Source organism: Neohortaea acidophila (assembly GCF_010093505.1).
Source record: "Neohortaea acidophila strain CBS 113389 unplaced genomic scaffold BDY17scaffold_3, whole genome shotgun sequence".
Taxonomy (NCBI): domain Eukaryota; kingdom Fungi; phylum Ascomycota; class Dothideomycetes; order Mycosphaerellales; family Teratosphaeriaceae; genus Neohortaea; species Neohortaea acidophila.
In genome coordinates, this window is record NW_022985512.1 from 1,273,879 (window position 1) to 1,296,024 (window position 22,146).

Consider the following 22,146-nt stretch of genomic DNA (forward strand, 5'->3'; position numbering starts at 1 on the left):
CATGGAAATAATAACAGGGCACACCGATTGTTTGATTGTCTCATGATTAATCCTTCCATTCTGTCTTACCCAGCCTCACAATATCTGCATCATCATTTAGTGTTTGTATCTCTCTCGCTTTGAGATGCGAGACTTACCGGCCTGGCTCAAAACAACGACCTTCTGCTTCTGTCTTCCTTCGAGACAGTCCAACGCCGCTCGTACCGCGGCCTTGCCAATGACCTCCGCATCCTGTGCCCAGAAATCTTTCAATTTGTTACTGACAGACCCTGCGAGCTCGGCCGTCTTCCTCAGCACATATTCTGCCGTTCGGGAATCGTACGATGATCTCTCTCCGACGATCAGTCCCGGACGCAGTACCACGGTATGGTCGAAATCCAAAGCTTTTACTTCGTCTTCCAACTTGCCCTTCATCTTCGGATAGCCAAATAATGAAGAACTGTTGGCGCCAGATGACGAGATCAAGACATACACGCGTGTCCCCGCGTGTTTTGCTGCCGTGGCCAATTCGAGATTCAGGTCGTGATCGATGCGGTATTGAGCGTCAAACCCTCCTGCCGCAGCGCGCGTAGTCCCAAGGCCGGAGATAAAGACGGCGACGCCGGCGGGATACTGTTGGGCCCAAGTGGAAGAATCGGAACGGATGGATTTGATATTGTCGCTCAGCGGGAGATCTCGGCGTGAGAATGCGTAGAGCACGTTCACTTCGGGACGCTTGCACAGCGTTCCGAGGATGTTGTTTCCCTGGAGAGCAGTCTTAGCAGACGATGAGAGGGCAACCGGGATCCAAGAGTGCGTACTACTAGGCCAGTACTCCCAACGAGGCAGAAGGTAGACATGTCGATGATGCCTTGCCGCTGGTATCTTTGCCTCCTGGCTCTGGGATGGTTGAAGATGTAATGAGCTGGACGAGTGGCGGATGGAAATCAGCCAGCCAGCAGATGCGAATCCCATGGTTGTCTTATCGATACTCCACCTCCAATTGTTGAATTTAGCTTACCTGAATTTCGCGGTGGAATTGCTCTGCATTCTTCTCGCCCACGACGACCTTCCCCATCCTCTTCTGTTTTCCTGGTGGAAAGCCGATCGTGCTGCAAGATGGCACCGCCAAACCCAAGACCGAAAGTTCTTGTGCCGGAGAAGGTATCGCAAGATGGGCTCCAAATACTACAAGCTTCCCTGGATGTGGACGAGAAGACTGGCCTAAGTGCGGACGAGCTGCGCTCCATCATTGGCGGCTACGAAGCCCTCATCGTGCGTTCCGAAACCAAAGTCACCGCCGCTTTACTTGAGGCCGGCAAGAAGTTACGAGTCGTGGCGAGGGCCGGCGTTGGAGTGGACAACGTCGATCTAGATGCCGCAACCCGTTTAGGCATCATTGTCGTCAATTCGCCCCAAGGGAACATCAACGCTGCCGCCGAGCACACCATTGCCCTGCTCATGGCCACTGCACGCAATGTCGGCAACGCTTCACTAGGCATCAAGAACGGCAAATGGGAACGCAGTAAGCTGGTCGGCGTGGAAGTGAAAGGCAAGACGTTGTCCATCCTTGGGCTCGGCAAAGGTAAGGCACGACCGTGCAAAGACGAATTGGAGGCTTCACTAATATCTTGCTAGTGGGCCTCACGGTGGCACGCGCTGCCGGCGGGCTGGGGATGAATCTCGTTGCCTACGATCCATACGCCAATCCATCACTTGCTTCGGGAGCTAATGTGGAGATGCTGTCGAGCATGGATGAGCTGCTCGAACAAGCCGACTTCCTCACCATCCACACGCCCATGATCGCATCGACAAAGGGAATCATCGGTGCCAGCGAGCTCTCCAAGATGAAGCCAACCGCCCGAATCCTCAACGTGGCGCGAGGAGGGATCGTAGATGAAGAAGCCCTCTTGGCCGCATTGGAAGGTGGTAGCATCGGCGGTGCAGGCATCGATGTCTTCACCACCGAACCACCCAAAGAAGGCGACTCTGCATGGAAGCTGATCCAGCACCCGAAAGTCACCGCCACGCCACATCTTGGCGCGTCAACCGTCGAAGCGCAAGAAAATGTGTCCGTCGACGTGTGTTCCCAAGTCGTCTCCATCCTTGCTGGCCAACTGCCCCGTTCTGCCGTCAATGCGCCCATCATCCTACCCGAGGAGTACCGCACACTTCAACCTTTCGTGACGTTACTGGAAAAGATGGGCAGCTTGTACACTCAGCACTTCTCGCCGGCGAGCACGGCGCACCGAATGACGACAAGCTTTGAAGTGACGTACGAGGGCAGCCTTGCGTCGACGAGCAACACCAAACCCCTCTTCGCCTCTCTCATCAAAGGCCTCGTTTCCCCAATCACGAGCCCCGACACGATGAACATCAACATTGTGAATGCCGAGCTTGTTGCCAAGGAACGTGGTATTCGCATCAGCGAGTCCAAGAGCCGTGACCCGGTGGAGCAGGAAGGCTATTCAGCCTCCGTCACTCTCCGAGCACGGCTGGATCCTCGCTCTCCTTCCGCATCACGCAAGGCAGATCTCATAGATTCCCGCTCCAAGGCGCGCACGCACAAGCTTGCAGACCAGGTCATTACCGGCTACGTCTCCAACAACCAGCCGTTCATTTCCAGACTCGGGCGGTTCCATACCAACTTCGTGCCCAGCGGCACCCTGCTCGTCTGTCGAAACAATGATCAGCCGGGCAAAATTGGTGTCGTTGGAGGGTTGCTAGGCAGGGCGGGCGTCAACATCAACTTCATGAGCGTGGCACCCATCGAGCACCGGAGCGAAGACGAGGGCGAATCGCAGCAGAATGGGATGGAACACGAAGCCTTGATGATCCTCCGGGTAGACAAGAAGGTGGATGAGGCGGTGAGGAAGAGTTTGATTGGCGAAGAAGGCGTGCTGGAGGCCAGTGTTGTGGTGCTATGATCGTGCATGACCAATCTGACGCCTGGCGCACGCACAAGGGACTTTCAACAAGGCTGGATACACGGCTAGAACTACATTTTAGAGTTGCAAGACATGCCGTCGGAGATTTTGTTTCCATCGTTACATTCACACGGAATTATGTACGAGCCGTCTAGTACTTGCCGGGGGCTGACTTGTACTTTTCGTTTTGAATCACCTCAATCCAGTATCCATCGGGATCTTGTATGCGTGTTAGCAATGGGAAAGGCATCATCATTGGGTAAGACTCACCAAGGATAAAGGCAACATTCTTCATCCTGCCATCTGTCAACCTCTTCTTCCAGTTGACTCCCTTCTCCTCGAATCGCTTGCACGCGGCGTCCAAGTCGTCGACCGACACGCAGATGTGTCCGAAGCCCTGAGGCTCGCTGTTGCCATCGTGGTATACTTTGCCCTCCTTTTCCTCGGTGCCATAGTTCCACGTCAACTCCAGAAGTCCCTCGCGGTCCGCCGATGGGTTCACGCCGTTGGCACTCTCTTGCGGCGAGGCAGGTCCGTAGCCGAGGAAGTACAGAGTGAAGCCGGCATCCTTGTTCTCCGACGTGCGCTTGAGCTTCATGCCGAACACATCCTCGTAATACTTGATGCTGACATCCTTGTCCTTGACTCGCATCATGGTGTGGTTCTGTGGGCGTCAGTGGGTGAGCGGAGACCAAGGGAGGGCAGGGAGTGGTACCATTCGGTAGGTGGAGGGGTCAGTCTCCGTCACATTCTCCGTCTTGTCGACGGGGTTCATCGCAATGATTTCCACCCAGTAGTCATCGGGATCGAGGGCAAAGGCAATGTGATGCATTCGCCCGTCCTCCAGCTTCTTCTGGAAGCGGTAGCCCGCGTCACTCAGCCGTTTGCAGGCGGCCTGGATGTTGTCAACGCTGACACAGACGTGGCCGAAGCCCTGCGGCTCCTTGTTGCCATTGTGCGGCTTGTAGTTGGGGTCGTTCTCGGTGCCGTAGTTGTGGGTGAGCTCGATGATGCCCTCGCGGTCGGTCCAATGGTTGTCCTTGGAAACAGACTTGGGGCTGTCGTAGGCGAGGAAGTAGAGGTCGAACTTGTTGTCGGGGAACTCGAATTTGTTGACGAGGCTCATGCCCAGATGCTTGTAGAACTTGACACTCGCCTGCGGGTCCTTGACCCTGGAGCAAATGCATTAGCCTCTCCGACCTTGATGGCTGCGGGGGAATATGTCACACGCACCGCAGCATGGTGTGGTTGAACTTGTATTTGCTCGTGTCCGTCATGTTGGCTACTGTTGCGTATGCTGCTCTGCTTGCTTTCAAGTGGTTCGTCGTAGATGTAATGCGTGCGATGTTTCGAAGCATTGGATGATGCAAAGGAATGGTTTCAGGCCTGCACTTGCGGATTTGATTTTATACGCCTACCTATGACGTTTCTGGGTGGGGCAGGAGTGCCCGCGTTTGCGAGGTGGCCCTGCAACAGACGGCACTCCTCTGCATGATGACACATTCATCGAGGAATTCGGCGCGCACATACACCACGTAGGCTCCTAGGTACCGTGTTGCCGAGATCTGCCCGGATGTCGACCGCCGCGCTTCGGCCTCTCGAACCCAAACTTACCTGTACTTGACCCTCAATCGTTCTTTCCTGCTGCGAAAACATCTGGCTGAACACGGGCCGAAGCACGTGACCGCCAGCCCCGTCCGCATTATCATTGCTTACAGCAAGCACTCTCGCATCCCGTCCTCTCTTTAGCCCGCCATCACCATACATACAACCACCTTCCACACCCATCCCCTTCTACATCCTGTCTCACCACCGCTGTCTACTCCGCCGAGCCATCAGCCTTTCTTTCCACCCTCTCAGACCACGGCCCCCAACTTCCGTTGCGCCGCCACCGGGGGGGACCAGGATCCTCACACGACACCGAGTCACAATCCGCAATCTCCTTCCTCTCAATCAGCCTCCGTCACCTCCGCCGCGGACAATGGCTACCGATATGTTAACTTTGAGCGGTGTGTAGCACCAGGCTTCCATCGCCCACCAACCTCACTAATTCTCGCGACAGAGTATGAATTCCCCACGGCCCGCCTGCGCCGACGAATCGAAAGCAGCGATCGCACGCCCCTCGTCCTCATTGCATGCGGCTCCTTCAGCCCCATCACCTTCCTCCACCTCCGCATGTTCGAAATGGCCGCCGACTACGCCCGTTTCAACACCTCCTTCGAAGTCGTCGGCGCCTACTTGTCCTGCGTCGGCGATGCCTACAAGAAGACCGGGCTGGTGAAGGCCGAGCATCGGATCAACATGTGCCAGTTGGCCATAGCGCAGAGCTCATGGATCAGTGTCGATCCGTGGGAGGCGCTGCATTCGCAATACCTGGAAACGGCAAAGGTTCTGGACCATTTCTCGGAGGAGATCAATGGCGTGCTGGGAGGCGTAGAGACTCCAGTGGGGAAGAAGCAGTGCCGTATCGCGCTGCTGGCGGGAGCGGACTTGATACAGACGATGAGTACTCCCGGGGTGTGGGCACAGTCGGATATCGACTACATTTTGAGGAATTTCGGGGCCTTTATTGTTGAGGTAAGATGTCCTCCAAACGTCGTACAACTCGTCATCTCTAACCAGCACGGAAACAGCGGACCGGAACCGATATAGACGAAGCCCTGTCGACACTTCTGCCCTGGAAGGACAACATCTGGGTCATCCAGCAACTTGTCCAAAACGACATCTCGTCCACCAAGATCCGTCTGTTCCGTCGTCGAGACATGTCGATCAGGTACCTGGTCCCCGAACCTGTGGTTGGATATATCGAAGAGCACGGGCTGTATGACGAGGATGGGGCGGCGAGTGCCAATAGCACCCCGAGTAATGGAAGCACCAAGGGAAAGGGCAAGGCATAGGAGGGTCTTTGCGATCATGAGTGACGATTATTTGGACAGGGCGCTCACTCCATGTGATGTTTGTGAGTGGCGTCGAGGCGTTTCTAGGAGGCGTTGGGCGGCATGCGTGGACAGCGAGCAACAACTCGGGTTGAGTGATTCTTCAAGAGTCTGATATTGCTTTGCGGGCAGTCGACGCAAAGACGCGTGCGACCGCGCTGCTTCGTTCTTCTTCAACCTCCAGCAGCGTGCAATACACTCTTCGATTGTTCACTCGACCCGGACCCTGACTGCCCGGCAAGCACGCGTACGGGGTTTCCGTCAGTGTTTTAGGAGGCTCGAGAGCTCGTCCGGCACTACGAGTGATTTGGACAGCAGTTTCATTGATACAAAATGAGAGAAGCACGGTGTGAGCACTAGGCTCTCACGACGTGCTGTTCAGTGTCTACAAATGGCCCACATGCCCCCAACGCCTTCGCTAAAAACAATGCCCGTGACAGGCTACCATCTTCGCCCAAAACCGCCACGGAAGCCACCTCCGCCGCCTCTTCCATAGCCGCCGCCTCTCCCGTAACCTCCTCCTCCGTAGCCTCCCCTAGCCCCGTACCCACCATCGTCATATCCACCTCTCTGCGGACCGTCCTGCATCGAGTCATCCCGGGCCGGCGGTGGTCGCCCTTTCAACTCTTTGTTCAAGCGGTCCACCTCCTTCCGCATCTGCGCGTAGCCCAGGTGCATCTTGCCGAAGAAATGGTCCGCCAATCGTCTGTCATTGTCGAGTCGGGACAGGTACGCGCCACAAACATCGCACACCTGCAGCTTTTGATGCCCCGACGGCCCACTTGTGTCTGTCAGAATCTTCAGCTCCCTTTCTTTCTCCTCCTTCTGCACCTTGGCCAATCTGAGTTTGTGAAACTCCTGTAGCGCCAGATTGACCGCGCCCTCCTCCGCAAGCACCTCCACCTCCATTAGGCCGGCTTCGATGGTGCGTTGCAGATCTCCAATTGCTTTCAAGAGCTGATTCGTCTGCTTCACCTCCTCCGCCGTCTTTTCCAACCGTCGCTGGGCCTGGTCGATTCTTCGATCACAATCGGCGACGTATTTGTTGATGTCGTTTCGGTAGTCGAAATCAAACGCCCACTCCCGCTTCTTCTCCTCCCCCGCCGCCTGGTACTCCTCCTTTAAATTGGGCTGGTGAGCTTTGGGGCACGCGCCAAGGTCTTGTTTCGTGTTGGTGAAGAGGTCGTGAGGGCAAGAGCCGCAGAGATATGAGCGGCATACTTTCGCATCGGTGATGGCCAGAGCGGATTGTTTGCTAGAGCCGGGCATGGCCATGAGCTGCTCGCCCATGAGCTGCTCCAGCAGCTTCCGTTGTTCGGCGGCCATTTTGGCCAACGCTGCTCGGTGATGTTGCTGTTGGGTAGGAATCTGTCTGCTTGATGATTGAAAGTTCCAGCTGCACCGGGACGTGAGGTCTTGGCGCTTCCCTACCGGGTTAGGTCGCGGTGGTTGCGACGGGAGTGCCCGACACCAACCGGATCGGGGTTTCTCGAGCATCCAAGGGAAACATGTCCTCTGAACAACGCGTTCACATGTCAACTTGTGGATTGCTATCGACAACCTCAGACTGACCATGAAGTTGGCGGTACTGCTGGGGCTCCCAGCGACGATCCTGAGCGCGGTTTACGCGGCCACGGATCCCCACGAGTACCGGGAGCATCTCCACCTGAAACCCCTACCTGGCGGAAGCCTCTATGCGGGATTCTCTTTCAATGCCACCACCTCGCTCGGTTCCTACGACAAACAACACTACCGCTACTTCCCGCGGTCATTGGCACAGATCCTCCACTATACCCACACCGCCGAATTACACCTGCGCTTCTCGCTGGGCAGATGGGACGAAGAGACATGGGGCAGTCGCCCACGATCAGGTCTCCGCGAGGGCGGAAATGGGGTAGAGCTGTGGGCGTGGCTAGAAAGCGACGCAGAGCGCAAGGCCGAGGAGAGGTGGAGCGATCTTGTCAACAGTCTATCAGGCTTGTTCTGCGCCAGTCTAAACTTCATCGATTCAGGCAAGACAGTACGGCCGTTGTTGAGCTTCGACCCGGAGGGGAGCCTGCGTGAATACCAGGCGATGCAAGAGCGTGTCACCGGAAGAGGCCAAGGAGAACTGCAGCTTCTCCACGGCATGCTCCCCCATGAAGTGGTCTGTACGGAGAACCTGACCCCGTTCTTGAAACTATTACCGTGCAAGGGAAAAGCTGGCATATCGAGCTTGCTCGATGGGCACAAAGTCTTCGATTCAGAGTGGCAGACCATGAGCGTAGATGTGCGGCCGGCGTGTCACGCATCTGGGACGAGCTGGGAATGTCAGTTGGAGATTCAACAGACGGTGGACATGGTGCTGAATACGGAACGCTCGCAACGACCACATGACGACCCCATCCCTCGACCGAAACCAATCGAGGAGATCAAGTGTGATGCGAGCAAATCATACAATGGCGAAGACACCTGCTATCCAGTGGCATTCGAGGGAGAACAGGAGTGGACTCTGAGTAAGATTTTCGGCAGGCCGCTAAGGGCCAGCTGTCTGGCTTCCGGCAGCGATACACATGACGTGTCACTGGCCGTTCCATCGGAACGTACCGTCGAAGTCATCTCCAAGAGCACTGTTTCTCACGAGGGAGATAACAGTACGAGAAGCTACTACCTACCTGATGATACGGATTTCGACCTTCATCTTCCCCAACAGGTCCTTGCTTCGAACCAACAAGAGTCCGAGACAGCCTCGGTCCACGCCAGTCGACAAATTACTGGGTATGGCCAGGAACGTGGAGGCATGCACACCACTCTGCACAATCCACACCCGTGGCCGCAGGATGTCATCTACCTCGAGTCGTTGCCATGGTTCCTGCGCCCCTACGTCCACACCCTCAGCCTTTCTGCCGGAACTATCAAAAAGACATACTACACCCCTCTTCTGGATCGTCAACGAGGAACACAGTTGGAGCTATTGATCGAGCTTCCCGCGGAGAGCACCGTGGAACTGACCTACGACTTCGAAAAGGCAATATTACGGTACTCGGAATACCCGCCTGATGCAAATCGAGGTTTCGACATTCCCGCAGCCGTTATTCGCGTCTTGCCTGGCAACAGCACTCTTGGGGCGCCGACACGAGAGAACTATCTCCGCACGACGTCTCTCCTGCTCCCTCTCCCGACCCCCGACTTTAGTATGCCGTATAATGTCATCATCTTGACATCAACGGTGATTGCGCTTGGGTTTGGGTCGATCTTCAATCTATTGATTCGACGATTCGTCTTGTTGGAGGAGGTCCCCACCTCTCCTTTGGTAGCCAAGGTTAGACAAGGTCTCGCCGGCCTGAAAAAATTGCTGGCTAAGTCGAAAGCTGGCGTGAATGCGGGAGACGAGAGCAACGGGAAAACTATGCAGGAGAGCAGCTCGCCTGTCAAGGAAGAGAATGGGAGACCAAAGGAACACAAGAAATCTCGGTGACATCCATCAGTCGGTTTGTACAATGGCGAGGACGTTGACGAGCGTCGTTCGGGGGAGATCACGAAGTCTAGGGAAATACCTTTTCATCTGGTCCGCACGCGATGTTGCTGATAGTCCAAGCCAGCGGGAACCGATGATCGGCGCCAGCACCCAACTAGCCAAGAGGGAAGACGATAAATCGGTTGGTAAGACGGACACGGGATGGTCTCTCAGTCGTAGTCATTGCACAAAAGGACGCTGTGGCTGCTCATCATTGGCGGCCTCCGACCGTTAGAAATTGCCTGCAACTCTATTTTCACCCCCGGCTTCATCCTCTTCACCATCTAAGCATGCTAATGAGCGGCGGGAAAGGATGCGATCAACTCATTGTCAGCAACCGTTTGTGCTCCGGAGCGATCGCTATTTTCGCAGAGGACATGCAACGAGCATGTGCATATCTACACTTGAGGGCCTGCTCCTGCGCGATGCTTTATCTTGTCCCGTAGCATCACCATTACTGCCTCCAGGTAGGTCGCCATTCACCCTCTTCGCGTTACTGCGCTGAGCTCTGGACTACGGCAGGATGATGTCCGTTCTTCTGATATCCCTCCTCCTCTCTACCTGCGCCACCGCCCTTCTCGGAGATGCGCGGCTGGCGAGTACAATAACCCACAGGACGAATCATGTCGCGGGCAATCGGACCCTACAGTTCCATCTGGGGATGCAGATACTTGCAAGGCAGTCGTGCCCGCAGACCCATAATATTTGTAGTACGCACCGCCTTTGTGATACGGGAGAATTGCGCTGACCAGCGAGACAGGTTCGGGCACTTGCTGTCCCAAGAATTCGACCTGTTGCGCTGCCGGCTGCATGGATTCTCAGGTATGTGCGATCAGCCTCCATTTGTGAAGTATGGCGGACTGATTGTGTGGCTAGAACATATGCTGCGGAAGTGGTGCATGCCCCCCTGGCAATGGTTGTTGCGGACCAGCCTCGTGTCGTCCTCCGGGATGGGACTGTTGCGGCAATGATGGCGACTTGTATCCCACCGACGGCTCAGAGTGTTGCTCGTGAGTCTACATCTGAAAGATCAGTTTCGTGGGGACCTTGCTGCAAGTTTTGACACTTCGTGACAGTGACGGTGGCTATTGTGGCCCGGAGGAGTACTGCGGGCCATGTAGTGATGCAAGCGATCAAGTCTGCTGCTTTCCCAAGGGATCTAACCTGATCTCAAGCTCGACAATGTCCACTTCCCCAGCCGCATCAATATCTACTGGAGGCTTATACACAGTACCAGTGTCTCAGAATGCTTCAGCCTTGGCCTGGTCCACCCGTTCGACGATTTCATCATTGCCTTCATCATCTGTCTCTTCGACGACATCCGATTCGAGCTCTATCCGCCCGCTTGAGGATCCCGTACATTACGGCAACTCTAGCACGCCCATTGCAAGTTCATGTACCGGATGCACAACACCACCTCAAGCGCCAATTGCATCTGGACATTCTACCACACACGCGGGAAGCCTACCAACTATTCACAGCGGTGCAAACCTACGTCCGGTGATCAGCCCTACAGCTGATGAACCTTTGACCTCCACTTCAGAGAGTCGCACATCCTCTCCTACCTACAGCACCGCCTCCGACTACACTAAACACCCCCAACAGCCAACTTTAGTTTCTGAGTCGAGCTATAGTTCTTGGTCAAGCGTCTCGAAACACACAACCTCCTCGAAACAGACAATAGGTGACAACCCAACATACCCGGCGCGTCCAACATCAGACACCACGACAGCACAAGCGCCGCCTCTAGCGAGCTCGGCTTCACATGGCGCCATGATCGTAACTGTCCGTCCGACATTCACCCAGATCGAAAGCGCAGCTGCATTGGCGTCGACAAGCATGACCACGCCAGCGACCCATGCACCGAGTGTGAGCCACCTCAGCACATCTGCGCAACGCGAGGACGCAAAGGGAGTGAGTATAGGCCGCGAGCAAGCGCACTATAGTGCTGTCACCCTCTACAACCCTGATCGGCTCCACGGTCAGACAGCAGAAGCCGCACACGACTTATCTGGCACGACTTCAGTTTCTACACGTGCCACACAGACGCAGCTGGCATCGCTGGATTATGACCACAAGCTGTCGCCGGTGACCATGACCCAATACACTGGCAACGCTGCCGACAGCACCGCCTCGGCTTTCGCCTTTTCGTACGTTGGCGCAGCTTCGAGGGCTGGTGTGATGGAGCGTGGCCACTGGAACATCCGGTGGTGGCTCGCATTAGGCGGGTTGGCGGGCGTGCTCGCTGCGGGCCTCTAAGGCAGTTTTTGATGACGAATTCATATGATTTACGTAGACCATGATATCCCAAAGGCACTGCTTCGTTTTGGGTTTGCATCAATGGGTATTTCAAAACGTCCATGACAGTCACAGTCGCGCAAGGCGACAAGGCCGGCACGGGCTAGTAATAACTTAACCAAATACAGTTGGTGGAACGGGCCGATGGCATCCTTTCCCGTTTAAGCTGCTGTCGGGGCCAGCTACGGCCGGGCATGATACCTCATTGCAACCGCACGACCAATCCGCGGGATACGTCGCATTCAATTAGACGTCGCTGTGTGCCGCCGTCTCTCATCAACCAGACGTGGCGGAGATGCACACTGTCAGCCATTGAGGCAGCTCTCCGCATGTCACCGCCGTCGGGAACCACCATCTAGCCAACCGTTCCACAGGAGGTCATCCTGCATCCCTCCACTCTTATGCCACCATCACCTACGGCGCATGACACATCTCCAAGGTCGACATGTCTCGGCCACCGCCGGGGAGCGCCCCCACCGACTACCGCAACGTGAGCAACGCCTCCGCCTTTTCAACCGGCCCAACCAGCTCCACGCCTTCGACCGGCGCGAATGGCGCGACCGCGCACTCGCAGGCCCGCTTCGCCGCCATGTCGCGCGCAGAGAGGTTCGAGGATGAGAAAAGGAGGATCATCGAGTCGTGCTTCGCCAAAGTCGACCAGAGCGACCAGCTGGTGGAGTCGTACATCACCCACATTCGCGTGCTGGAGGATGGGCTGTATCCCACCACTCCTGCTCCGCCGGACAGCCCGCAGGACAATAAGAAGCCGCGGTTGGTCATCATCGCCGTGCGCTCCACCGGCAGAGTGCGGATGCACAAGGCGCGGGAGAATAACAACGGTAGCTTCAGCATCGGCAAGACGTGGAATCTCGAAGATCTCGCCGCCATCGAGTCCTTCTGCGATTCGTCAACTCCTCCGGCGAGTGACCTGGAGGCCCAATATAGATCGTGGGCTGGCAGCGTGGGCTTCGTGGTGACTATCACAAAGCCCTACTACTGGCAGGCTGGCAGTGCGAAGGAGAAGGATTTCTTCATTGCCAGCACCGTCAAGATCTTCAAGAAATATACCAAGGGGCAGACGCCTGAGCTGATTGGGTTCGACAAGAACCAGAGAGCAGCCATTCTGGGGCCAAGCGCCGGCCCGACCTCGCCTCCACCTCCGCAGCCTCCAATGCACTCATCACAGCGCAATGAAAGCCCCTCATTTGCCCCGGCGCCCCCGCAAGCCCCCTTTGCACGTCAGGCTGGCCGAGATGGCAGTCGCCAACGTGAAAGCCCAGGTTCTGGTAGCTTCGACCGACATCGACGAAATCTCAGTGGCGCAGGAAGCCGAGGCGAATCTCCTGGTCACTTTGCACCCCCGCCAGCAATAGGCGTACCAAAACCTTTTGCTAGCAATGAGAACCTCCGCTCCGGGAGTCCCTCGGGCTCCTTTCCAGAGCTCCGGCCGTCAATGTCTGGTGGTTCGGGTGCGCTTCGGTCACCATTGCCCCCAGCTGTTCAAGGACCACGAGCACCGAGTCAGCAATCTTCATATTCCCAGCTGCGATCCGAGAGTCCCGCCAATCTTTCCATGTCTTCAGGCCGGGATGCACCTTATAATCCTCCAAATGCTCCGTTCGCGAGCTCACATCGCGCGCGAAATGCCAGTGGGCAGTCTATGGACAGTCTTGCACAAGAACGACAGATTTCTACCTCCACTGCCCCGAATGGACCCTCTGGACAAGATGCTCCTCTGACTGCTCCCTCACGGGGACGAGACGTAGCTCCGACCTTACCTCCTATCGCCGCCTTGACCAACTCGACGTCGAGCGACCAGACGAGGCCGCCACCGTTAACAAGCGCGAAGAGCACTGCCTCTTCGTTGAACATTGGCGATCCCGCTGGATTCGCTGCTGCGGTGGGCTTCATGGGCGCGGAACACTCACCATCAGCTGCGGCCGCGACCACTTCATCTGAGCAGCCAGCCGGCCCGCTCGCGCCACCCCGATCCAGGAGACGCCCTACACTCGAGACGACCGTATCGGACTCGACTCTTGAAACCCTGAAGCCGGCGCCATTAAAGACCCAGTCACGAAGTGCCACACCAGACGGACCGAGTGCCTATACAACGCCCAAGGAAGCACTCACGCCCGAGTCAGATCTAGAAAAGCACTCGCTATCACTCGCGAAGCACAGCTCGGATTCGAACTTGCCTCTTCCGGGGGTCGGGAATCGAGGACTGTATGCTTCATCGCCTTTGTCCACTTCCGCTCAGACGCCGGGAGATGAGCGTACAGTGCAGAAAGCTGGGGATGAGCTCGAGGAAGAGTTCCGACCAGGGTTAGGCCCGATGATCAAGAAGAGAGCAGTCGCGGAGCGCATGAAGAAGGCCGCCATGACTGTCAATGCGTTCAAGCCAAGGCCTGGAGGCGCGGCCGAGAAGATCCTCCGGGCCAAAGCGGAACGCGAGGGTAAGAACGAGCCCGACGGGATCACCGGGGTTGTGCCACGGTCTGTGAAGCAAGAGGAGAATGCAACGCCGCAAGCCGATGACCTGGCGGTCAAGCAACCGGCCACTGTATCGCCACAAGTGCAAATCTCGACTGCCACGCCGACGAAGACGAGCTTTGGCGGCATGGATGGAGTGCGAGGCGTGGAGCTCCACGATCAACCACCGGCGCAAGAAGATCCTGGCCGAGAGGCACAGTTAGATGGGGAGGAGAAAGCACGAGCTGAGCAGAGGCAACTTCGACAACCGCAAGTCAAGGTGAAGCGAAGAAGTGCGACTCAAGAACGATATTTAGATGCTCTGGGCATCGATCGGTCATTATTGGCGAACAAGTGCCTGGATTTCGAGATGCTGCTCCACGACTTTGGTTGGGACGATGCATCGCGCTCCCCGAAAGCCCTTGCAGACATGGAGGCGGATCTCCGACGGGAACAGAGTCGATTGGACAGCGCCGGCTGGCTTTCATCCCCGTCGCAAGACACTGCCGCGCGTCAGGAACGCGAGCAACAGGTGATGAGGCTGCTCGACAAGGCCATCCACGAATGCGACGAGATGGATGGCTTATTGACGATCTACAACGTCGAGCTCAGCAGCTTGAATGATGATATTGCCTACATCGAAGCGCAATCGCAAGGTCTGCAAGTGCAGGCTGCGAATCAGAGGAACCTGCACACTGAGTTGTCCAACCTGGTCAACACAATATCCCTGGACCAGAGGAAAATGGAACCCATGCTTCATGCAGACCTGTCGGATCCCCAGGGCATCGATAGTGCAGAGCAGAGTCTCAAGACGATTTATTCCGCAATCATCGCCATAGACCCAAGCCTCCGCTCCACAGCTTCCGGTCGCCCTACCAGCCGCGGTGCATTGCACGACGGGAACGGGTTAAGCTCAATGGCAGCCGTCCGGCAGAAGCAGGAGTACTACTTGCAACAAAGCGACACCTTCAGCACGAGGCTCATTCAGCAACTCGACTACACCTTCACCACGACCTTCAACAGCGCCAAGAGCCAGGCGTTGGTCCCTGCAACGGGCGCAACTGGCGGCATGCGGCTGAATCCAGACGTCTACACGCAAGTGAGGAAGGCCTTCTGGATCTACAGCCCGCTCATCCTGTTCACCAAGGAGTTGAATCCCGTGGCCTGGCAAAGTATCATCAAGACATATCACTTGCGCGCCAAACCGCTGTACACCGATGCCTTTGGCCAAAATGTGGCCGGGTGGAAACGTGTGGTGCGGAAAGCTACGGGCGAGGAAGCGGAGATTCTCTTTACGACCCAGGAGCGGGAAGAGGTTCCGGGCGTCGGCAAGGTGGCGTCGGCGAGAAAGCTGACGGTGAAGCGCTCACAGACCCTCGCCAAAACACTTCGCAAAGCGTCAGACGAACGTTCAGCTTCCGGGGATGCGAGAAACGCGGCGGGCATCCACCACTGCGAGGTGTTTTCCGCTGCGTTGGATGAGATGGCACCCCTTGTGAGCCAAGAGCAGAACTTTGTGGTGGACCTCTTCCACGCCAGTAGCCTCGGGACGGTGGATTTCAACGAATTTGTGAATGCTACGCCGCCGGATCAACGAGTTGGCACGAACTTGATGGAGCGCAAGCCGATGGACCCCGACCGAGAGATGGCCCGTGAAGTGACGAGTGTGATGGACGAAATCTTTGGCTTCTTCACGAATGAGCTGTCCAAACTGCTCGATTGGAGTCTGTCCGTCGATCCCATCCAGGGAGTCGGCGTCATGGCGAGCCTGAGCCGGCACGCATTCTACTTGCAAGACACGAGTCAAGAATTCCTGATCCAGCTCATCGACACCCTCATGTCGCGGCTTCAGAGTCTCTTCTCCAAGTTTGTCGACGAACAAATCCGCGCAATCGAGGAGACCAAGGTGAAGATTAAGAAGCGAAAGGGAGTGATTGGCTTCATGAGGATCTTCCCTCATTTTGCCGTTGCGGTCGAGAATACATTCGCCGCCGTAGGTCGGGGGGACTACGACCAGGAGGCCGAGTGCATGCATGATGTGCGCGCGCGCGTTGACGAGGCGTACACGAGGATTAATCGCGCGATGTTTGATAGCCTCAAAGTCATCGCGAAAGAAAGTCCTCTGTCGGCGCCCGCCGGACCCCGAGCTACCACCGACGATCCGGAGGACAAGGAAAAGCTGAACTACAACGTGCTGATCATCGAAAATATGAACCACTACATCGAGGAGGTGGACGACGGGGGAAGACGCGGCGTGCTAGCGGAATGGAAGGGCAGGGCGGATCGGGAAAGGACGGAAGCGATGGATAGTTATGTCGGGCAGGTCATCCGTCGACCACTCGGCAAGCTTCTTGTAAGTGCCGCTACGCGCCAGCTTTCCGTTCTCAGCCAGACTAACAAGCCGTAGGAATTCCTGGACTCCCTCGACGCGGTCAAGTCGTCGCACGCGGGCAACTCGAGTGCAATCACCAGTCGGCCCTCGTTCTCGCGCAAGAGCGCACGCAGCGTCTTGTCACAATACGACGGCAAGGAGATCCGAAGAGGCATCGATCAGCTCCGCACGCGAATCGAGAAGCACTTTGGCGTGGGCGATGACGAGGCCATTTGTCGCGCGCTGGTGGCACTCATGTGCAAGGAGTGCGAGAAGGCGTACGAAGCGACGATTACGAGGACGGAAGAGGCGCTTCGCGAGTTGTATCCCAACGTGGAAGGGGAGAAGGCGGTGGAGCTGGACTTTGCGAGGGCTGATGTGCAGGCTGGGTTCCGCAAATGAGAGAGAGGCGTGCTTACGTCTGGGCAAATGCCTGGATGAGTTGATGTATGCTAGGCGCCTACGCCACCGTACAATCGTAGACATGCGCGAAGCAAGTTCCGATGCAACGAGGAATGTACTGTAGATGTCAAGACCAAGGCCGAAGATAACCTAGCGCCTGTACGTGAAGGAAAGGTGTGAACAGGGCGCGACGGCATGGGCACGACGCGACTGCTCCGAACAAAGCCACGGCCAAGCCCAGTTAGGCGAGCAATGCGATGCATGGGGGAGGCCAAGGATAATAATCGACCGGAAGGCTTGCAAGACGTCCACGCATGTACCTCGTGTAAGTCAATCGTCGACTGCAGCAACGCGGGCGGGCGTTGCCCACATGACATCCAACGTTCCTCCGACTTGGCGCTTCACGGAGATATGAAGGGCCCGAGGTGGTGTGTGGCTTCGGAGTCACAACAACTGGCGAGATGGCCTGGTCGGGATGCGGCAGTAGCAGGGACTGCGGGGCATGATTACCATTGCATCGGTGGGTAGACGTCCCACCAGCGGCCGAGTCACCGCTGTAGATCCCGAGAGTTGTGGAGATTTAGAGTTGACGACTGCGCCCGGGACCTGTAGGGCAGGCGGTGATGCATTGTCGGGGCAGCTGCAGGTCGGCCAAGGGCAGTGCAGTAAGACGACGAGGGTACGTCAATTGCCCGCATGCAGCTGAAGGGCCGTTGGGTGGGGGCGGCAGGCGGCAGGCGGGACGGCCAGAATGAGCCACCGCGCGGGCCCACAATGGACAATGGCTTTGACGTGGGGGCGGAAAGTGAGTGGGAAGTCAGCACCTTCGCCCCTTCACGCCATCGTCCTGGAAATGCCTCAGCGCCTGCACCGCCCCCAGCACAACATGTGACGTGCAACAACACACACAAGGCATCGGGCGCGTGTGAGCAGGAGGCAGTTGAAGTTGAGGCCAGCACAGCGTGTGCACACATCCGCGGCGTGGACGGCAGGCACCAGCTCTTGGCGTTTCGAGTCACAACGCCGTGCGCTCCAGTCATCCAGACGTGCAGATGAGGGTACAGATCGCGCACGAGCAGTGACGTCTAAGTGTATCGCCCGCCGCTGCTTGGCCCCGGCGAGACCAAGTGTCCCCAATCGCGCGCATTGGCGCCGCCACAGCCCGGTCAGGATGGGCCAGCTGGTGCCTCAGTGATCCCATCCTCCACCCCCGGTGTCTGCCTTCCACCACCCTGCCTCATGCTGCCTGCCTGCGATTGCTTTTATAAACCCTCCCTCATCCGCCCCTTCCCACCCCCTTTCCATTTCCCCTTCTACCCTCTCGCCATTCCACTACCTGGTTGCACCCAACCCAAGCCGCACCACACTGTCGCCGTAGCCTTGGAACAGCAAGCACACCCATCAACGCCTCTGCGCTTAGTCATCCATCCACAGGCAGCTGCATCCGACAGCCTCGCCGACACAATGCCTTCCGCCACGCGCAGCAGAGAGGCGGTGGTCGTCGAGGTCACTCCCTCTCCCATCGCCCCTCAGTCTCCTCCGCCCTCTCCCAAGGCCGTCCGCTTTGCATCCTCCAAGTCCCATGGCATCTCCAGGCAACTGACCTCCACGGAAGCCTGGTCGCTCTACTACTTCGAGCAACACGCCCGTCAATGCCCGAAATGCTACGATCCCCTCAACGTCTACCGCACAGGCCACCGCTTATGCGACTTTGGTCGTGACTTGGCCGAGGATGTCGCCGCCCACGTCTACCACAAAGCAGACGGCCAGGTCTACAGCACCGAGAGGGACAATCACAAACTCGTGCGCGTGGAGATGCCGCGGCATTACGAGCAGGTGCACAGTCTGCTGAAAGGGATGGATCGGCACCTCCGCTCCGCGCCCAGGACCGTCCCAATCATCAGCTACGATGCATCATACCCCGTGTCGCCACGCCGATTACCCGCAGACGAGGCTCGAGCATATCGCCACACCGACACTGCACATCACACCGTCATAGTGGAACCGAATACCGCCGCTCATAGCCACCATGTTTCCAAAGGCCAGCACAAGTCACGGCGGAAGCCTAACGGATACCGTACCACTGTCGTCCAGAGTCCAGAGTCGCTCGAAGCCGAGATGGCGCAGCCCAGAGAGCGACGAGGCTCGCTGTATTACTCCGACCAACAACGCAAAGGTGTACGAGATTACCATGTGGAAGTGCACGAGCCAGAGAAGGAGCGGGGGAAGAAAGAGGAGCGGCGGCGATCGGGCCACTGGGTTTAGCATGTCAAAGGCCGCAGTTCAGTCCGAGAGCGGTCGGGTCTTGGCCAGCGTCTTACTTGAAGCGCCGTCAGCGATTAGCTATTGTTCATAAAGAGGCTTGAATCGAATAATACGTTCGCCTTGGAATACAAGGTCATGACCTCATTCAACTCGTCGATCGTCTTCGAGATGTGTCTTGATGCCATTTCGACCAACATCCATGGCTCGCCGAAGTTCGCGTTCTTCTTCACGCAAGTCCCGCTTCGCCCACCTCTCTTCCTTTTCTGCCCGGCGACGATCTTCTTCCACCTTGTGCTCGCGGTCCGCCAATGCCTTTTCACGCCTCCGTCGCTCTTCCCGCTTCTTGTCTTCTTCCGCACGTCTTGCCTCATCAACAGCCTCACTCCCATCGGGTGCAGGGGGCAGAGTCGAAATGTGTTTTAGAACAAGTTCATCCCGTTCCGAGGCCGGCAGTGAGATGAAATGGAGATGGCTTAGGACCTGCTGCGGCAGAGCAGTAATGTCGACCTCACGATGCAGTGATTGCAGAGGTACCTCTTTGAGCAACGTGATCAAATCTGCTTTCCTTGTGCTCTGAGGGAGCTTGAGCCGGTTAATGTGATCGCGATACAGCTTTTCTCGCTCCTTGTCCCCGAGCTTGCGATCAGTCATCTCGCTTTCCTTCTTGTATTTTCGTTTGAACTCGGGCCAGTATAGCTTCGGCGTCGCCTTTCCCGCCAGGAAAGCCAGATAGGGGATTCGAGGATCGGACTTCTCCATGCGCGCCCGCTCTTCCCTCACTTTTGCGGCAGTGTCTCTGACCCAGCCTTCCCAAGCCTCTTTCCTCGCTCGCATGTTCGGCAGAGCGGTATAGCGATCGTCGAGAATGATGCCCGTGTCGGATTCATCGGCTAGCAGTTTATCCCACGGTGTGAAAGGACTAATGCGATGATCATCAAGCATGTCTCGGAAGAGGTTGATCGCATCCTCTAGCGTCAGCTCTTGGTCGTCGTCACTTTCTCCTGCGCCCTCGTTATCCTCGCCCTCCTCTGCCTCATCCGCAAAGTCCTCTTCCATGGCGGCGAGTTGGTATGCTATGTCATCCTCATCGAATTCGAGAGGACCATCGTCCGGCGGGGCAGCATCATCTGCGTGCCCCCTCTGGTCGTTGCCGTTATTCTCTCCTTCCTCTTCTTCGAATTCTGAATCGGTGACCTCGACCTCTTCATATGAGCTATCGCTGTTGTAACCGGTGGTGGCTTGCTGGGTCAGAGGCTGAAGCGGTTCGACGGCCTTGACCACATCCTTGACATCTTCCTCCTCGGCCCGCTCAGCATCAGCAGCCAACTCGGCCAGCATCGCGGCCTCGTCTTCTCTCTGCAGGCTCTCACTCCTCCGCCGACGATTTGTCGAAGGTGCATTCGCGGCACGGGCTGGCTCGCCAGCACTCCTGGTGTCGCGCATCTCCTTCAACTGCTCCTCCGCCCACTTCGCATTTGCCTCCTTCTCCTTTTGCTGTTGCTCCCATAGCTCGTACTCCTGGACGCCGGGTAAGACTTGGCGGGGGATGTGCCAGAAGCTCTCCTTGGTCTCTACGTTGTGGACGAAGCGGCGGCCGTATTTGGTCTTGACGAGCACCCACGGTTCGTACCCGGGCAGTACATGCTTCGATCGTGGACGATCCTTGGCATGGCGAGGGTCATTTGCCGGACTGCGAATGTGAATGGGGTTTTGTTGCATGGCTTCATTTGGCTGTCCATAGCCATAGCGCTCCGCCTTCTCAGCCTCGTCACCTTCCCCAAGAGCCAGGAAGTCGTCGTTGGGCGGCGACAATCTTGGCCGTTTGTTTGGCAGTGCCATAGTGCCGGTTGTGCAGAGAGCAGCACTGGAAACGTAATTCGTCCAAGTGGTCCATCAACTTCTCGCAAGTCGACCGTTGCAGACGATGATTGGCTGGAGAGGTGGAAGGTCCAAGCTGTTGGGCTTAGTCAGGCAGCGGCGCGTCTCAAGCTGCCTGACGTTTGCGACAGACATGTCCATGCAAGAGAATACCACCACCTCCATTCTCTCTGTCCGTCCTCACTGAACAACAAACACTTCGTCAACTCCTCCAAATCCTTGAGACAAGATGTCGAGACGCTACGATAGGTACTTGATGCATCCCAAATCCCTCCACAACCAAAGAGCTTCATCTAACTCTGCCCTGTCCCCAGCCGAACGACCATCTTCTCCCCCGAAGGCCGTCTCTACCAAGTCGAATATGCACTCGAAGCCATCTCACACGCCGGCACAGCCCTCGGCATCCTCGCCACCGATGGAATTGTGCTGGCGGCAGAGCGAAAGGTGACGAGCAAGCTGCTGGAGCAAGACACCAGCGCCGAGAAGCTGTACATCCTAAATGAGTACGCACGTCCGCAGTATCGCTGCATCAGGGCCACGCACTAACGCCTGATGATAGCAACATGATCTGCGCAGTCGCAGGCATGACGGCGGATGCCAACATCCTCATCAACTACGCCCGTCAAGCCGCCCAACGCTACCTGCTCACCTACAACGCCGACATCCCCTGCGAGCAGCTTGTGCGCCGCCTGTGCGACCTCAAGCAAGGCTACACCCAACACGGTGGTCTGCGGCCCTTTGGTGTCAGCTTCATCTACGCCGGCTGGGACAACCAACGCCAATTCCAACTCTACCAATCCAACCCCTCCGGCAACTACGGCGGGTGGAAGGCGACGAGCGTGGGCGCCAACAATGCCAGCGCCCAGAGCTTGCTGAAGCAAGACTACAACGAAGAGTGTGATTTGAAGCAGGCGTGTGAGTTGGCGGTGAAGGTGTTGAGCAAGACGATGGACTCTACCAAGCTGTCTAGCGAGAAGATTGAGTTTGCAACGGTGGGCAGGACGAAGAAGGGCACCATCTTCCATCACCTGTGGGACGCCGAGGAGATCGACACACTGCTCCGGGAGCACGGCCTGGCCAAGAAGGAGGAGGAAGCGGCCGACACGTGAGGAGGGGAGCAAGGAC

The 22,146-nt window shown here is 57.0% G+C and overlaps 12 protein-coding genes across 12 annotated transcripts; 7 read left to right on the forward strand and 5 right to left on the reverse strand.

The window, feature by feature from the left end:
- Positions 1 to 96: 96 nt before the first annotated feature.
- On the reverse strand, positions 97 to 839 carry BDY17DRAFT_315805 (NAD dependent epimerase/dehydratase family protein-like protein; the record flags this gene model as incomplete). Its single annotated transcript, XM_033735947.1, has 2 exons — positions 97 to 744; positions 801 to 839. 2 exons carry the CDS (start codon positions 837 to 839, stop codon positions 97 to 99), a joined length of 687 nt encoding a protein of 228 aa, XP_033592005.1.
- A 259-nt stretch (positions 840 to 1,098) lies between these two features.
- Positions 1,099 to 2,906, forward strand: BDY17DRAFT_308815 (D-isomer specific 2-hydroxyacid dehydrogenase; the record flags this gene model as incomplete). The annotated part of the gene is made up of 2 exons (XM_033735252.1): positions 1,099 to 1,564; positions 1,618 to 2,906. The coding sequence occupies 2 exons, from the start codon at positions 1,099 to 1,101 to the stop codon at positions 2,904 to 2,906; spliced, it is 1,755 nt and encodes a 584-aa protein (XP_033592006.1).
- A 151-nt stretch (positions 2,907 to 3,057) lies between these two features.
- On the reverse strand, positions 3,058 to 4,183 carry BDY17DRAFT_315807 (monomeric glyoxalase I; the record flags this gene model as incomplete). Its single annotated transcript, XM_033735948.1, has 4 exons — positions 3,058 to 3,125; positions 3,177 to 3,570; positions 3,622 to 4,078; positions 4,140 to 4,183. The coding sequence occupies 4 exons, from the start codon at positions 4,181 to 4,183 to the stop codon at positions 3,058 to 3,060; spliced, it is 963 nt and encodes a 320-aa protein (XP_033592007.1).
- A 237-nt stretch (positions 4,184 to 4,420) lies between these two features.
- On the forward strand, positions 4,421 to 6,199 carry BDY17DRAFT_293608 (uncharacterized protein). Its single transcript, XM_033733013.1, has 3 exons — positions 4,421 to 4,915; positions 4,969 to 5,483; positions 5,540 to 6,199. The coding sequence occupies exons 1-3, from the start codon at positions 4,888 to 4,890 to the stop codon at positions 5,801 to 5,803; spliced, it is 807 nt and encodes a 268-aa protein (XP_033592008.1). The 5' UTR covers positions 4,421 to 4,887; the 3' UTR covers positions 5,804 to 6,199.
- On the reverse strand, positions 6,200 to 7,212 carry BDY17DRAFT_293609 (uncharacterized protein). The gene has a single exon (XM_033733014.1). It carries the CDS (start codon positions 7,166 to 7,168, stop codon positions 6,284 to 6,286), a length of 885 nt encoding a protein of 294 aa, XP_033592009.1. The 5' UTR covers positions 7,169 to 7,212; the 3' UTR covers positions 6,200 to 6,283.
- A 203-nt stretch (positions 7,213 to 7,415) lies between these two features.
- On the forward strand, positions 7,416 to 9,299 carry BDY17DRAFT_315810 (GPI transamidase component PIG-T; the record flags this gene model as incomplete). The annotated part of the gene is made up of 2 exons (XM_033735949.1): positions 7,416 to 9,015; positions 9,139 to 9,299. 2 exons carry the CDS (start codon positions 7,416 to 7,418, stop codon positions 9,297 to 9,299), a joined length of 1,761 nt encoding a protein of 586 aa, XP_033592010.1.
- A 254-nt stretch (positions 9,300 to 9,553) lies between these two features.
- BDY17DRAFT_103318 (uncharacterized protein) lies at positions 9,554 to 11,631 on the forward strand. Its single transcript, XM_033729140.1, has 5 exons — positions 9,554 to 9,805; positions 9,861 to 10,048; positions 10,099 to 10,160; positions 10,215 to 10,348; positions 10,415 to 11,631. The coding sequence occupies exons 2-5, from the start codon at positions 9,862 to 9,864 to the stop codon at positions 11,595 to 11,597; spliced, it is 1,566 nt and encodes a 521-aa protein (XP_033592011.1). The 5' UTR covers positions 9,554 to 9,805; position 9,861; the 3' UTR covers positions 11,598 to 11,631.
- Positions 11,632 to 12,225: 594 nt separating this feature from the next.
- Positions 12,226 to 16,878, forward strand: BDY17DRAFT_247052 (exocyst complex component Sec3-domain-containing protein; the record flags this gene model as incomplete). Its single annotated transcript, XM_033730788.1, has 5 exons — positions 12,226 to 13,105; positions 13,403 to 13,772; positions 13,815 to 14,196; positions 14,278 to 16,458; positions 16,513 to 16,878. The coding sequence occupies 5 exons, from the start codon at positions 12,226 to 12,228 to the stop codon at positions 16,876 to 16,878; spliced, it is 4,179 nt and encodes a 1,392-aa protein (XP_033592012.1).
- Positions 16,879 to 17,194: 316 nt separating this feature from the next.
- On the reverse strand, positions 17,195 to 18,017 carry BDY17DRAFT_103354 (uncharacterized protein). Its single transcript, XM_033729141.1, has one exon. The coding sequence runs from the start codon at positions 17,916 to 17,918 to the stop codon at positions 17,427 to 17,429; it is 492 nt and encodes a 163-aa protein (XP_033592013.1). The 5' UTR covers positions 17,919 to 18,017; the 3' UTR covers positions 17,195 to 17,426.
- A 325-nt stretch (positions 18,018 to 18,342) lies between these two features.
- BDY17DRAFT_322286 (uncharacterized protein) lies at positions 18,343 to 19,143 on the forward strand (the record flags this gene model as incomplete). The annotated part of the gene is made up of 1 exon (XM_033736782.1): positions 18,343 to 19,143. The coding sequence occupies one exon, from the start codon at positions 18,343 to 18,345 to the stop codon at positions 19,141 to 19,143; it is 801 nt and encodes a 266-aa protein (XP_033592014.1).
- Positions 19,144 to 19,308: 165 nt separating this feature from the next.
- BDY17DRAFT_237224 (uncharacterized protein) lies at positions 19,309 to 20,826 on the reverse strand (the record flags this gene model as incomplete). Its single annotated transcript, XM_033730317.1, has 2 exons — positions 19,309 to 20,381; positions 20,526 to 20,826. Coding segments are annotated over 2 exons (1,374 nt in total), but the record flags the coding sequence as incomplete, so codon positions are not given.
- Positions 20,827 to 21,250: 424 nt separating this feature from the next.
- On the forward strand, positions 21,251 to 22,130 carry BDY17DRAFT_315813 (proteasome core particle subunit alpha 3; the record flags this gene model as incomplete). The annotated part of the gene is made up of 3 exons (XM_033735950.1): positions 21,251 to 21,270; positions 21,336 to 21,524; positions 21,581 to 22,130. The coding sequence occupies 3 exons, from the start codon at positions 21,251 to 21,253 to the stop codon at positions 22,128 to 22,130; spliced, it is 759 nt and encodes a 252-aa protein (XP_033592016.1).
- Between the last annotated feature and the right edge of the window lie 16 nt (positions 22,131 to 22,146).

What these genes read in the sequence shown, in the direction of transcription:
- BDY17DRAFT_293608 (XM_033733013.1), top strand. Translation starts at nt 4,888, where the DNA reads ATGGCTACCGATATGTTAACTTTGAGCG. An exon ending in CGATATGTTAACTTTGAGCG is followed by an intron (nt 4,916 to 4,968) that starts GTGTGTAGCACC and finishes TTCTCGCGACAG; the next exon opens with AGTATGAATTCCCCACGGCC. An exon ending in TCGGGGCCTTTATTGTTGAG is followed by an intron (nt 5,484 to 5,539) that starts GTAAGATGTCCT and finishes GCACGGAAACAG; the next exon opens with CGGACCGGAACCGATATAGA.
- BDY17DRAFT_293609 (XM_033733014.1), bottom strand. Translation starts at nt 7,168, where the DNA reads ATGGCCGCCGAACAACGGAAGCTGCTGGAGCAGCTCATGGGCGAGCAG.
- BDY17DRAFT_103318 (XM_033729140.1), top strand. Translation starts at nt 9,862, where the DNA reads ATGATGTCCGTTCTTCTGATATCCCTCCTCCTCTCTACCTGCGCCACC. An exon ending in CCGGCTGCATGGATTCTCAG is followed by an intron (nt 10,161 to 10,214) that starts GTATGTGCGATC and finishes TTGTGTGGCTAG; the next exon opens with AACATATGCTGCGGAAGTGG. An exon ending in GACGGCTCAGAGTGTTGCTC is followed by an intron (nt 10,349 to 10,414) that starts GTGAGTCTACAT and finishes ACTTCGTGACAG; the next exon opens with TGACGGTGGCTATTGTGGCC.
- BDY17DRAFT_103354 (XM_033729141.1), bottom strand. Translation starts at nt 17,918, where the DNA reads ATGACTGGAGCGCACGGCGTTGTGACTCGAAACGCCAAGAGCTGGTGC.